Here is a 14,061-nt window from a genome sequence, read left to right as displayed (position 1 = left end):
CTGAAGACAGGCTTAGATGGAGGAAACTGATTCGCTGTGGCGACCCCTGAAGGGAAAAGCCGAAAGGAAAAGAAGAAGAAGATTTAAGATTAGTTTATAAATACAAAACTATTTTAACTATTAAAACAGCCAACATACTTTCTTTGAAGCAGATGATAAAAAAAATCTCTGCAGAAACTCTTGATTCCTGCTTCAAAACTGCTTTAAAAAAATCCATGGATGAGAAAATCTTTAGTGATAACAGAATGTATTTTCATCAGCAGGGAATTAGTTCAAATCCAGCATTTGAAATCCTGTTGTGTAGTTTTGGTATTTTGTTGAATCGTTTCTTGTTATTTTCACTAAATTACTCAATACACTATAAATATTAATCAACAATATCAAGATAATTCTTTAAATTTCATAATGTATTTTCTTTACAGATATGAGTTTGTGTTTTAGTAATAGGCTACATAGAAGTAAATCACTGATGTAAAAATTAACAAGATTTCAAATAATATATGTGTTATTGTTGCCTTTTAAAATTAACAAGAATTTCAATTTTATCTTTTTATCCGGGACAGTGGACATTAAATTAACCCAGCAGCTATTTTATGTCTGTTGTCCACGGACAAATGTTTAAAAAAATATATTATAAACAACATAATATTAAAGTTTATACTAAGGAGCAGAGGCAAATTAAAATTCAATGGAATATGAAAGACATCCCCAACTTCCCACTGTCCGCCTTCATCTCAGGGGTCTTTCCCCCCTGCATCCCCCTGCTCTCAGGCGAGTCATCTCAAACAGCTAATGCTCCGGTACTGTTAGCTTAGCTGCTACAAACAGCGTTAGCTTTAACAACCAGAAACTTGCACTTTGTCAACTCGTTTCTTGCTTTTTCCTCCACATTACAACAAAGAGAGCAACAGATGAGGACAAGAAAGAGTTAAAATTTGGGTTAATTGAGTCATTTCAGCGACAAACAGCAGATAAAAACTTCTAAACAGTTCTGCCCAGCTCTGCTGCCAGCATGTCTCTGCCGCTGTGTGCGCGTGCCGCGTGAGCTACAGAGTGAGAGAGGAGGACCCGAGAGAAGCGAGAGGCCACGCCCTCTCTTGGATTTACCAATCAGCACTAGCAGCTACTTTGAATGGGAGTCAGAGAGAGCTCTGTTTTTCTTGTTTGCATGGCGTCACGTTTGGGGGGGCAGTCCTGAAATTTGGGGGGGCATTGCCCCACCTTGCCCATGCCTAGATCCGGCCCTACCTCCAAACATTTGTTTTCTTAAACTTTAGGACTCTTCTTTTTTCCCCTGAATTTATTTCATTAATTTATCCCAGTTTCTGGGTATTTCGACTGTTTCTATTCACATAAATGATACATTAACTAGTTCATAAAAAAAGCTCTGAATCAGCATGGATCAGGGATAGTCAACTCTAGGCCTCGAGGGCCCCATTCCTGCATCTTTTCCAACATATCCTCCTCTGGCATGCTCTAATTGGCTGGACACTCCTGACCCAGGTAATCAGACATGAGTAGGGCCTGGATAATCGGAAATCATGCAGACACTGTGGCCCTCGAGGTCTGGAATTGCCTTTTGCTGCCCTGAATAATGGCCACAGTCTGTTTCTGTGTGAACAGCACTATACGTTCTATAGCAACAGGTTTATATTGAATATTAAATATTATAGAGGCATTGTAGTTGCCGATATGAACAGGTTACCTTAGGAGAAGGAAACATGTTTTTCTATGTTTAGGGGCTTTTGAAGCTTGAACTCTACAAACCTGCACAATAAAATGTATTTAGAGCTACATTCATTTCTTTGTTCTTCTATTATCAAAGAGCAGATAGAGGACAGACGGAGACAGAGGAGAAGCTTTAGTCTTTAGTCTTCCTCTCTGTCACCCGTAGACACAGTGGATAGATAATTCTGATGTCTTCCAAAAACCTAAGCTTACTTAAGCTTAAGCTTAAGTTTACTTTGACCAACTGGCCAGTTTAGAGTAAAGAATGAGATATATTTGCTGAGTCAGCACGTTTGACAGCCTTTTAATGTTCCACTACAACAGTATAGTTTTCAATTGTAAAATTGTCCCAGGTGGTTTAATTATGTTTATGTACTTTTGAGCAAAAAACAAAAAGCCGGAGTCGTTGTATTGGACAGCAGGAGGTTATTAGAAAATTCACCTCTGGGTGGCGGGCGGGACTATGTTGGCGCAGAAGTTACCCTCCTGTGATATCCCAGCATGCTGTTGTTTACAGCTTACAGCTCCTCAAAACCCCAACCTAACTTTAGTGTATATAGCAAAAATTAAAAAAATTAAAAACGGCGAGCAATATCAGAGCTATCTAGCGTTCAGTTTTGATCCAGAATAAACGGATGATCAGGATCAGGTGTCATGCATACATTCAGGATCATGTATACATTTTACAGACATCAGAGAGAAGGATGTTCCTCTATCAGGATCTCAGTGAATTCTGATCTCTACTGGAGAGACAGGTTTTGGTTTCTTCTAGAAAACTTAAAAAAATGGGAATCTTGGAAAATCTTATGTTACACACCTACTACAAACCTTTTATATACCTGCTACACACCCGCAACACATCTACTACACACCTTTTACACACCCACTGCTTCCCTGCAACACACCTGCTGCAATACCTCTACACAACTGCAACACACCAACTACCACCTCCTTTACACCTGCAGTGCCATGGAAAATGTTCTGCTGCTTCATTCGATATAATAATCATTATCAGATTTCATTTTGTAAAATACTTCCAATTTTGATATAATGCAAGTTATTTCAGATTTCCTTTTTCTTCACAAAATTCCAGATGAACACACAGTCCTACTAATGACCAGTAATGACCAGAAGTTTCTGGACTCAACATCTTATTTTTAAAAGAGGAGTAAAAAAGATGGAGTCATCATGTCAAATAGTAATTACAATTATCAACTTATGCCATGCACATTTAAGTTTTTGTAATCATAAACAAATTCAACAAAGATCACGAACAATACTATGATTTAGTTAAAAAAAAAAAAAAATTTACCAGAAGGGAATTAGGAAATTCAGAATCAATACAATCATCATCCCATCAGAACCAGCCTGCATGTTCTGCTTTGTACATAGTTTCAATGAAAATTTAATCAAACTTCATGTCAACATTTTAAAGGTTTTAAAGACTTGTAATAAACAATTCAATTTTATTTATATAGCCCAATATCACAAAACAATTGCCTCAAAAGAATTGTCTAATCTGGATCAGTTTCAGTCAGGTTTTCACAGAGCTCACTCCACTGAAACAGTTCTTCTCAGAGTCACAAACAACATCCTGATGCAGAGTGATGCAGGAAACTCCTCTGTGCTTCTGCTACTGGACTGAACTGCAGCCTTCAACACTGTCGACCATCACAACCTCCTGGACAGGCTGAAAAACTGGGTTGGAGTATCCGGATCCGCTTTAAACTGGTTCACCTCATACCTCACTGGTAGATCCTTTTCTGTGATATCCTTTAAGTCCTCCTCTGCTTCTCTCTCTTCTGGTGTGCCACAAGGCTCTGTTTAGGGACACTTACTGTTCATTTTATATGTGCTGCCTTTGCAGCACATTTTAAGCGCTTTTAAGGACATTTCTTGCCATTTTTATGCTGATGATATTCAGCTTCATGGATCTTTCAAATCTCAGGATGTTTTTAAAATACAGACTTCACTCAGGTGTCTGGATTCAGTCAAGAGTTTGACGAATGACAACTTTCTCCAAATAATTGAAGCTAAAACTGAGGTCCTCGTTTGTGCTATTAACAAATAGCACCTCAGATACTCTAGTGGCTCGGTCCACTTGCCTCTTTTGTCAGAAACCTCGGGGTAACCTTAGACCCAGTTTTATCTCTTGACTCTCATGTCGCTGCACTTGTTCGTTCTTGTTTTTATCATTTAAAAAACATTGCCAAACCGAGTCCAGTTGTGTCTCATTCTGAGATGGAGATGGTCATTCATGCTTTTATTTCTTCTCGTCTTGATTATTTTAACTCCATCTTCACGTCTCAATAAAAAATTTTCAGAACAGCTTCAGGTTGTCCAGAACGCTGCTGCAAGGCTTTTAACCAAAACCTCCAAGTATCCTCATGTCACCCCGTTGTTAATCCAGCTGCACTGGCTCCCCATTCGTTTCAGAGTGCAGTTTAAAATCCTGGTTTTAACTTATACAGCGTTTAATAACCAAGCACCGGCCAATATAAAGGACCTCGTGCAGCCGTCCGCTCCAAGCAGGTCCCTGAGATCATGTGACCAGGGTCTGCTGGTGGTTAAAAGATCTCCGTTAAAAACTAAAGGTGACAGGTGGTTCCACCTCTCTGGAACTCCCTTCCTCTGAGCTCTGTAGATTTTCTTTTAAAAAGCAGCTAAAAACACATCTTTTTAAAATAGCTTTTTCATAATTCTGTTTTGATATTCTGTGTTTTACTTTGTGTTTTACTCTGTTTTATTCTGTGTTTTACTGTGAAGCTCTTTGTGATTTTTATCTTAAAAGGTGCTATATAAATAAACATTATTATAACATTACTGTCTCATATGTCTATTTTCCAGAAATGCATCAGTCCTATATTTGTTGCTAATGAAAAAAAAAAAAAAGTTAAATTTACAGTTTAACCAGCTCTATAAGAAACCAATATAGTGAAAAAATATTTTAAAAAATCTGGAAAAAGGTGAATCTATGTATCTGAAAATAAAGACTGTAGCCAAATAATAGCTAGATGAAAACCGGTGCAGCAGGTGACCACCATTACCTCTCATGCAGTTTGTCGTGTCCTCACACACATCCATCCCACACACTCACAAACACACACACAAGCTGTGGTTGCTCAAGGCTTCACATAAATTACAGTGACAAGGCCCTGTCTCTATGTTCCGTCCGTCTCCGCCAGTCCTCCTACACTTTATAACCTTTTTCCTTCCTCCATGGATACACACTGGTATTCTACTGCAGCCCGATCAGGAAACTGTGACCTACTCAGATGCTTTTGCAGACTTCACTCAGTGCAAATGCCACTGTTGTCAAGGCAAATTCTCGTTTGAGTGCACGGCATTGATGATTGTGTCTTTAGCTCAAGAACACTCTCGTACCATGGGAACCATTCTCAGACAAGACTTCTCCTAGCTGTACTGTTGTCAGCTGGCATTGATATGATTCTTATAAAATATGTGTGAGATATAATGCAAATGCAGAGGACTGCTGCCTTGCTTTCAGCTGTGGAATACTGTTTCCTAAATGCCAGCTAATGAAGTTAAGCCTACTCTAGTGCATCTCGGCTGCTCAGCAAGTAAATACCTTGAGGGAGAGATCAATAATGGATTCACAACAAGTCTGTCTAAACACTGCAAGTTATGTAATTGAGCTTGTTTTCCGAGCAGAGCGCACTCCTCAATACGTCACTTCTGGGGAAACTGTCTGCAAAGTTTTCCTGATGTGGCAGAAAATCCATGAGACAGCCCATGAAGGGACTATGAATGAGTGCCGGCTCGTGCAGCTCAGACGGGCTTCGGTTTAGTGAAGCTGTTCATGTTCTCATTTGCAGGAATTCTACAAACACTTTGTGTCAAGAATGCTTCTTAAGAAAGCTGGAGGTGGAAACAAATGAACGTCTTCTGCCAGAACTTCATTTACCTCACAGTTTTTGGCTTTTCTGTTGGAGTTGAAGAATAAATTGATACTTTTGGTGGGATTTGTTCATGAAAGGTTCTAGTGTCCCGAAATAATGTTAAACCTCCATTACAGCAACAGCTCACCAGCTTCCAGATCCTTCTGGGCCTCATTTGAGGATAGGTCTTGGTCCAGGATTTGCTAACAATGCCTTTGCTTCCAGAGGAAGAAGAGACGCCACCGTCTTTCTTCAACATTAGTGAACTTCTACGCATTTAGGACCATCTTGACCAACTGGGACAATTTAGGTAGAGAAGTCCCCCTCTGTTGTAGATCACAAGGCAGTACAGACCATCCAAAGACTCTACTTTCAATAGTTGAGAATGTCCAAAGATGATCCTGCCAGTCTGTTTCTGCTCCTCCCACCCTCCCCATGGATAAACTCCCCCTTCTCCTTTAACTTCAGGGGTCTTCAAACCAAGATCAGAAGACCTTAAAATGAAAATACATGCGTAAAGAGGGCAAGTACGGCTTTTGCGGGTCATGATGTCAGACTTCTGCTGGTAATATATGTGTAGCTACTGCTTGCTAACTTCTGAGAGTCTGTGTGTGTATTATGATTACGTCTTTGGTGGTAAACTCTTGAACACCCTGTCAGAATCATGGGAAAAATGTTTCTAAGTCATCTTGATATTGTCTCCAGCTTTCTCTAGTTTATTATGGTATACACATGTTCTTAGCCCTCCAGTAAATGTACAGGACAGAGTTCTGGGGATAGGAGGTTGGAAAATAATCAGAAGATTTCACTTTACAGTTCAAGCAATTTGTTTTATTCCTTTTTACTATATTTTCCAACAAATTAGTCTTAAATTGAATGTAGTGATTTATCAGAAAGGCTGAAGATATTGACTAAAAGTTGGATTTATTATAATTTTATGAGTGTTTTTTGTCTCTAAAGAAGGCTCAATGGGCACTCATAATACGAACAATAGCTACTTTAGTTGGTACCTTGTTTCTCTAAACGTCTACATCAGGTCTGTTAGTCTGAGCGTGACACACTTGTAAGGTAGCAGAAGATGTTTCTTTGTCTCTCTAATTTTGCTTTAGTAGTACCAGAACAGTTCCAAAGTTTTCAAAGAGAATAGTTCTGCGTATATGTCCAGATCAACCAGGGGAATATGTCTCATTCAGACCCTTCCAGAGATGTGTTTATGCTCAATAAATCATGTGTTTCAAAGAATTTGTTATATGGAAGAGAAAGCAGGTCTATGCAGAAGTTGTTCCCTGCAGATTCCTCAAAGACAGAATCGATGACTAGATGTTAGGACTGTTGCTCACCTGCTGCTGCTCAGCTGATATGCTTTCAGATGAATCTCATTATGTATGTTTCACCAGGCTCTAATTTACAGTGTAATAGGGAATTCAAAGCTCTGTATCATTTCTGATTATATGACTGTCAAGCCTTATGTCTACATCGAAGTTGAAGCCTCTTGAGAGTTTATAATGTGTATTGATTTTTCCTGCCTTTACAGATTTCCAGTATGGGAACGTATCTTCTTTATTTTTCCATGTGTAGGTTAGAATGGATCTGAGAAGAGCACAATGAACACCCTGGAGGTAGCCTCTTATAGTTCTGAAGCTTTGACTGGAACTTACATTGGAAAGCTCTGTCAGCCTTCTTCTGCCCCTAAACTTTGAGAGCAAAGGACCGTAAACTGCATTATGGCCTAATCTAACCAAATCCAGAAAATGTGAGGTTTTTTGAGTCAAAGTGTTTTTGTGATGATCATAGCATTTCCATAATAACTTTATCAGTAGATAGGTGGGGCTGGGCAGATCTGTTGTAGGTGATGTCATTTTAGTTAAGTGGATGAATGGTTCAGTAAATCAAAAGGACCAGACTGAGCTGTTTATGTTGTGCAGCTGCTATTCTGATTTCAATGCAGGCGGACATTCAAGAACATAAAACTACATCATGGACAGAGAAAAGTGAAAACCTCAAATACTCGATTTCCGTCTCGTAAGTTTAAACCATGGCCTCCCCTTCTGTTCCCAAATTTAACAAGTAAGGAATTAAAATCAATGAGGGTGGTAACTTCAGTCCTGGGCTAGAACAGCGTTTTGGACGTGCGGCTTGAAACTCTGCTTTTTACACCCGTCTTGGCACAATTACAGACTATGATAGTACAGACAATATAGCCATTTCCTGACCGTAATTATCACAGTTGTCAGAGTCACTGAATGCACAGGGACTCAAGTTACCACCCTCTTTGATTTCTATTGGTCCTTCATGTTAGCCCCGCCCTGAGCCGCCACAATGGGGCCAAAAGTATAGAAACAGACATTTTCAGATTCAAAAATAAAAAAAAAGAGTTGACAGTGAAAAAAAGATTTGAAACTAAAAAAAAGTTTTAAAATTAAAAAACAGTTTTGAAGTTGAAAAATTTAGATTTTAAACCTAAAAAAAAACAAACATTTGAAGCTGAAACCAATTAATTTTATTTTAGAATTGCAAAAGTTTTGTACATTTTACATTTTCTTTGGGCAAATGCCAATATTTTTTCCAAAATGTTTTATGTGGGATTCAAATATTTATGGCCCCAAAATATCTCTATAGAGGCTGGTTGAGAAAGGGAGTAATCCTAGTGACTTGCATATAAGAGTGTCTGCTGTGACATAAAAAAATTATGTATTCACAATAAGATCTTTTAATGTTAGCTTCATTGTGATAACAGTGAATGGGATTATTCATATTATTTTTAATTAGTAATCATGATTTTATTAGATCTCATATTTGATTTACCATGTAAGTGAAAAGAGAAAAAATAACAGTTACCTATTCAACCAAAACTCAAAGAAGAAGACCACAAAAAACCCTGATAAGTCCTGGATCACACCAAACATTTCTTACTTCCTGTCTTAGTAACTCTGAAAACTTATATCTAACTTTAATGCAATGCTAAATGAAACCTGATTTTCCTTATCTTATGTTGTATATTCAAATTTATTCAAATCTAAATTCAATTATATTGTGTTAAAAAAGTTTTTACCCCCAAATCTATTTTGGAATTTGACTTTTGGGCAGAATTTGGTGACCTTTCACACTGTCATAGTTACATTGATTTTTGGCTTTAAAGAGACTTGTGAGGCAAACAGCTATGAAATAAATGGTCACCCTCTAGAATAAAAAGTCAGATTCTGGCAAAAACGTTGATCTCACAGCTGGATTCAACACACGAGTCTCATTCTGCTATCTGTCCAGATCTTGGATCACTTTAAAAACCAACAATCCACAGTTTTATGTTAAGATGAGTGATGATATCTGCAGTGTCTCACCTCCAATTTGTTTTCACATTTCAGGCCGTGAGAAGAGAAAGGCTCCCATGATCTCAGCTGGAGATGCCGAGTTCCCGCGGGATTACCACACCCTGGCCTCAGGAGGGAGCAGAGGGTCGCGCCGTTACCCGGACAACAACAACGGGGGGTTCAAGACATCCTCGCTGGACCGTCGGCACAGTTCTGTGGCTGCAAAAAGTTTGGAGGCCCTGAACAACATCCATAAAGCGGACATTGAGCGGCAGCGAGATGCCCTGATGGACCTGCAGAAAAACAAGTTCTCCAACAGCCCTGGCAGCCTGTCGCTGGGCTCGGCTGCTTCTGGACGACAGGTATTTCACCCATGTCACACAAGGTTTGCTGGGACATTCGGAGTATAACTGTCACAAAGAAGCCAACCCATAAACACTAAGTTGTGCAAAAAATAGCATTAACTTTTCAAAGATTTCTGATCTTCATGGTTTACGGTAAATGGTGTCAGATTTGTCCAGAACAGTTGCTTGTTTCTGCTTTATTCTGACATTGAGTCCAGTTTGTTTTATTAATGATTACAATTAGAAAATCAATACTGTAATGTCTATGAGAGGTCATGTCCAGGGCATCAAGGGACACTATACAAGTGTCATTCTGATTTCTGGAAATTACTCTTTCCCAAAAAGTTTCATTTTATTTTGTTTCACTATTTGGAATTATGTTTTGGTTTCTAGGATTTTCATTTGATTTCCAAAATGATGTTTGTTATTTATCTTGCTTTTTTAATTGTCATCATGTTTTTAATATTGAGACAGACCGATTGATCTGTTGGTGTGATTTACACTGTAAGGAACTCACCAAACAAGAGCTAGAGATAGAATGAGCAGTTCTGTGTTGTTTACCACATGCTCAGCTCTGCTGCTCATCCTACAAACATTTGTATGATAGACCATACACAATAGTTTAGACACACAACAGAAGAAAGTGTAGCCTTGGGAAGTTTGAGCTTTCAGCTTCTTCATTGTCTTCCTGGGAGACATCAGAAAACAAGAGCTTTATGAGTGGAGTCCCTCAGGGCTTGAAGCTCACACATGCATCCTTAGGACCTGCAGCCTGACGCAATGATGGACACATTCTTTTCTGTCATCAGAAAGATGAAACAATGGAATGTGTGGGAATGATTCAAGTGAGGCATTGTGAAACCCAAACATCTCCTCCTTTTCTGTGTCTTACTGTCTTTTTTTGCGGCTGCCATCAATCACTGCATGCTCTGACTCCACAACCCTGACAGATGGACAGAAACTGAGCTGCCTGCCTCAGCTCTTTGAATGTATGGAGCCTTGAAGAAACAAATCAACTTTTCAAAGAATGAATTTACTTGTGATTTATTACTTGTGAACTGGAACCCGAATGTACTGTATTTCTCTGGGGACCGAGTTAAGACTCGGTTTAACCTGATCTTCAAAGGAATTAGTATTTTTTCCTCGTCAACATCTCTGAACTGTATGTTTATCTTCATATTTATCTTAGTACCGATGGTAAAGACCTTAAAGACCCACTCAAATGAAAATTGTGTTTTTTGTGATTTTTGCCTTTTTCTGATGACGGAGGACATATAGAGGACATAAATATATAAAGTGGGGATCCAAACTTTGAGCACCACAGGTAAAATGTTACATTATTATGTAAAAAGAAGCCAAAGAAAGATTGAAATATCTTCTAAAGGTATCAGTCTGCAGATGAGACATTCTTTTATTATGTAAAAAAGTCCTTATTTCCACCATTTACCCTTGCAGAATAACAGAAAACTAAATAATGGTGTGTTAAAGTTTGGACACCTGCAGAGTTTATAGTTTGCTCCGCCCCCTTTGGAAAAGCTCAGACCTGACAGTGTCATGGATTGTTCACAATCATCCTTACAAAGACAGCTGATTTCTGTCTCAAAGATTTGAACTAATCGGAGTCATGTGACCTTGCTCCACCAATCAGCATGATGGGTTCTTCCAGCAGTTTTCTAGAAGACTGAAACTGAAAAGAGTTGATGCTCATAAAGCAGGAGAAGGCTGTAAGAAGGTAGCAAAGAGTTTTCAGATTCCAGTGTCCTCTGTTCAGAATGTCTTTAAGAAATGTCAGTCAACAGGAAGAGTGGAAGATCAAGAAAACTCTCAGACAGAGCAGCTGCAGGATTGTGGGAAAAACAAGTCCAAACCCGGGTTTGACTGCAGGATCCTCCAGAAAGACCTGCAGACTCTGGAGTTGTGCTGCACTGTTCTACTGTCAGAGAGACTTGTAGAAATATGAAGAGTCATCAGAAGAAACCCTCTTCTACGTCCTCACCACAAAACTCAACCTTTGAAGTTCACAGATGAACATAGAAACAAGCCTGATGCACTTTGGAAACAAGTTCTGTGGACCGACCCGGTTCACATGGAACCACAATGAGCAAAGATCTGTTTGGAGAAGAAAGGGTCCAGAGTTTAACAAACAGAACTTCTGTCCAGCTGTTAACCATGGGGGTGGAACAATCATGCTCTGGGCTTGTTTTGCAGCCAGCAGATCAGGAAGTATTTCATCAGCAGAAAGAAGAATGGATTCCACAAACAAACCTGATGTCATCAGTGAAAAAGTTGAAGAGAGGAATGCTTCTCCAAATGGATCATGATCCTAAACACTCCTGACTTAGGCCCGATCCGAATACTCCCCTTCTCCCTTCCCCTTAGCCCTCCCCCTCGATGCTGTGTCCGGATTATTATTTTTTAAGTTTCACACTCCAAACAGAGGGGTCCAAAGTCCCCTGTAGCGAGAGTAAACCGTGTCGGACTAAGAAGCTCTTTTCTTCTCTTTGGTGTTCTCTGAACCACAGAAGTTTACATTTAAGTAATGACTTCATGTTGTAGTGTGACCTTTTTAAAGTTATAAAACCACGTTTCTTATGTTTATTCAAGCGCTAGAAGCTCTGCGCTAATGCTAGCGGACCGGTGATATTGATGACGTCATTGAACGGAAGTCACGTCCGAAATATTAAAGACTATTTTTTCATCACCCTCCGTTTAGAGCAAGCATGGAGGGATGAACGAAGGGGGAGGGCTAAGGGAGAGGGAGAAGGGGAGGATTCGGATCGGGCCTTAGAGTGAGAGAATAAACTGAGAATGGCACTGCAAAAGCTTCAATCACCTCAACATGATTGAACATCTATGGATAGACCTGAACAGAGCAGAGAGGTTCTTTATTTTACCTGGGGTGCCCAAGCTTTTTATCCCCATTAAAATTGCCTTTCTGATTATTTCTTTATTTAAATTTTGGTGAATCGGGAGCAGATTTAAAAATGCTGTTAGAAATAGCTTGTAGTTGTTGCATAGAGACTACAATCTTCCTGCCACAGTCTCCCTGCTCCGCTCCATTCTGACAAATCCACCTGCAGACAAATAGATCCATGAATGTCTTTGTTTTCCTTGTCTAAGTTGGAATCTGGATCTAAACTGTACGACTGAATAGCTCGAATATTGTTCAAAAATTTTGTTGCAGTTAGCTTAGAGTTGTGAGGGACTGTGAGATAGAGGGAGAGAGTGAAAACAAAGGGATGATGGGAAATCAGCGCAGGCTTGCTACACACCCGCAGTCCCGCTCAAAAATCAGAGGTGAATTTCTGATGAACTTCTGCTGCTCTGCAGAAACTATGTTCTAGAAAACAACAGTTTTTTACCCCCCCCCCAATTTTCTTTTTTAAATATGACATATAGATCACTCAGCTGAGATTATAAACTGATTCTGAAGTTCATTTTGTGTGGTTTCAAAAGAAATGCCATGTCTGCAACGAGCTTCCTGTCTCCCAGTTAGTTCTGTGGTTTTAGTTTTGAACTTGACATGTTCTTAGTTTTTATTCCAAATCCACAGCTGCAGTCATTTTGAATCCTGACAGAAACAGTAAGGTGAAGCTTTAGCTACTCTAGTTGGATTTTCAACAGACCCATCTCCATAAAAAGTAACTAAGATAAGGGTGTTTGTCTTACAAGAAAGATGTTATGATTGATCTGTAAAACTAAATGAGCAATGTTTCATTGCAAATCTAGCAAATTTATTTATTTTTTACATGTCTTTCCAGCATTTCATCTGCTTCTATTGCTTCTATTTTATTGTCTGTCATATTTCTTCCTTCACCACATTAGCATTAGCCCCATGGTCTCAGCCTCTCATGTTAGAATAGAAATACTTTATTCATCCCAAGCTGGGAAATTTGGCTGTTGCAGCATTAGAGATTAACTTCAAGTAGTAAAATACAAAAATAAGCAATATTTACAAAAAATAAGAAGGAATAATAAAAAACAAAATGAACAGAATGCCATGTTTCCTAGTTTACCTTGGGAGTTATCCTCTAATAGTCAGCCACATTAGACAAAATTCATGTAGTAGTTAGCTTTAGTTGTTTTCGATGATCATTCTCAGACAAAATGGAAATCTGTCTGACTGGAAGATACTGAGAGACAAAGAGGAGGTGACCATCTTCACGTTTTAACACAGAAGTTGTCGCTGGTGACACCTTAATAACACACGCTCTTTGATATCCTTTCATCTTTAACTACTTCCATGATTTCTGTGAATCAGCTGACTGAGACGTAGCAAGAAGTGACTTTTCATTTCACCTTTACATTGTTAAGATGCTTTTCTCATGTCAGAATCAGCAGATTATGTAAACACTTCACTATTGTGCCTTGCTGCATATCAGCATTTCTTGTTCTTGTTGTTGAATCTACTGGAATTACGTAACGTGTGCCAATGGTTGAAGAGTTTCTGTGGTCAATACAATGTAAACTTTGGAGCTAACGCTCTGAAGTAAAGGTTAAATCGATTAGAGGACAAACAGTGGCTTTTAAAATCCTCCTCATCATCATAAATATCCTCTCAAATGTTTCTGACACCCAGTAGAGGGCGCTGTGACCTGGAGCTCCAATCCTTTGAGCAATGATTAAGAACATTAGCCAATAGCTTCATTAGCATGCTGCCAACTGGGCTAATGTCATCTTAGACTCCAACCAATGAGCTATATGGGCTAGAGTTGCTATGCTAGCTTGTTGCGTTAAGTAAATGTGGACACCATATTGGATAGGGCAAGATGTCTGTGCATT

At 39.1% G+C, this 14,061-nt stretch overlaps 1 protein-coding gene across 6 annotated transcripts in view; it reads left to right on the top strand.

Moving 5' to 3' along the window:
- LOC112154554 (SRC kinase signaling inhibitor 1) overlaps positions 1 to 14,061 on the top strand; it is a 140,045-nt gene that overhangs the window by 43,736 nt on the left and 82,248 nt on the right. For all 6 annotated transcript variants that reach the window (XM_036217218.1, XM_036217220.1, XM_024285577.2 and 3 more), the window contains exon 2: positions 8,990 to 9,297. In XM_036217218.1, the coding sequence (XP_036073111.1) occupies positions 9,013 to 9,297 (285 nt within the window). In that variant the 5' untranslated portion in view covers positions 8,990 to 9,012. The remainder of the gene's footprint in view (positions 1 to 8,989; positions 9,298 to 14,061) is intronic.

The sequence above is a fragment of the Oryzias melastigma genome, linkage group LG19, assembly GCF_002922805.2.
Source record: "Oryzias melastigma strain HK-1 linkage group LG19, ASM292280v2, whole genome shotgun sequence".
Classification (NCBI taxonomy): Eukaryota; Metazoa; Chordata; class Actinopteri; order Beloniformes; family Adrianichthyidae; genus Oryzias; species Oryzias melastigma.
Note: the sequence above shows the minus strand (reverse complement) of the source record. Positions and strands in the feature narration are given on the sequence as shown.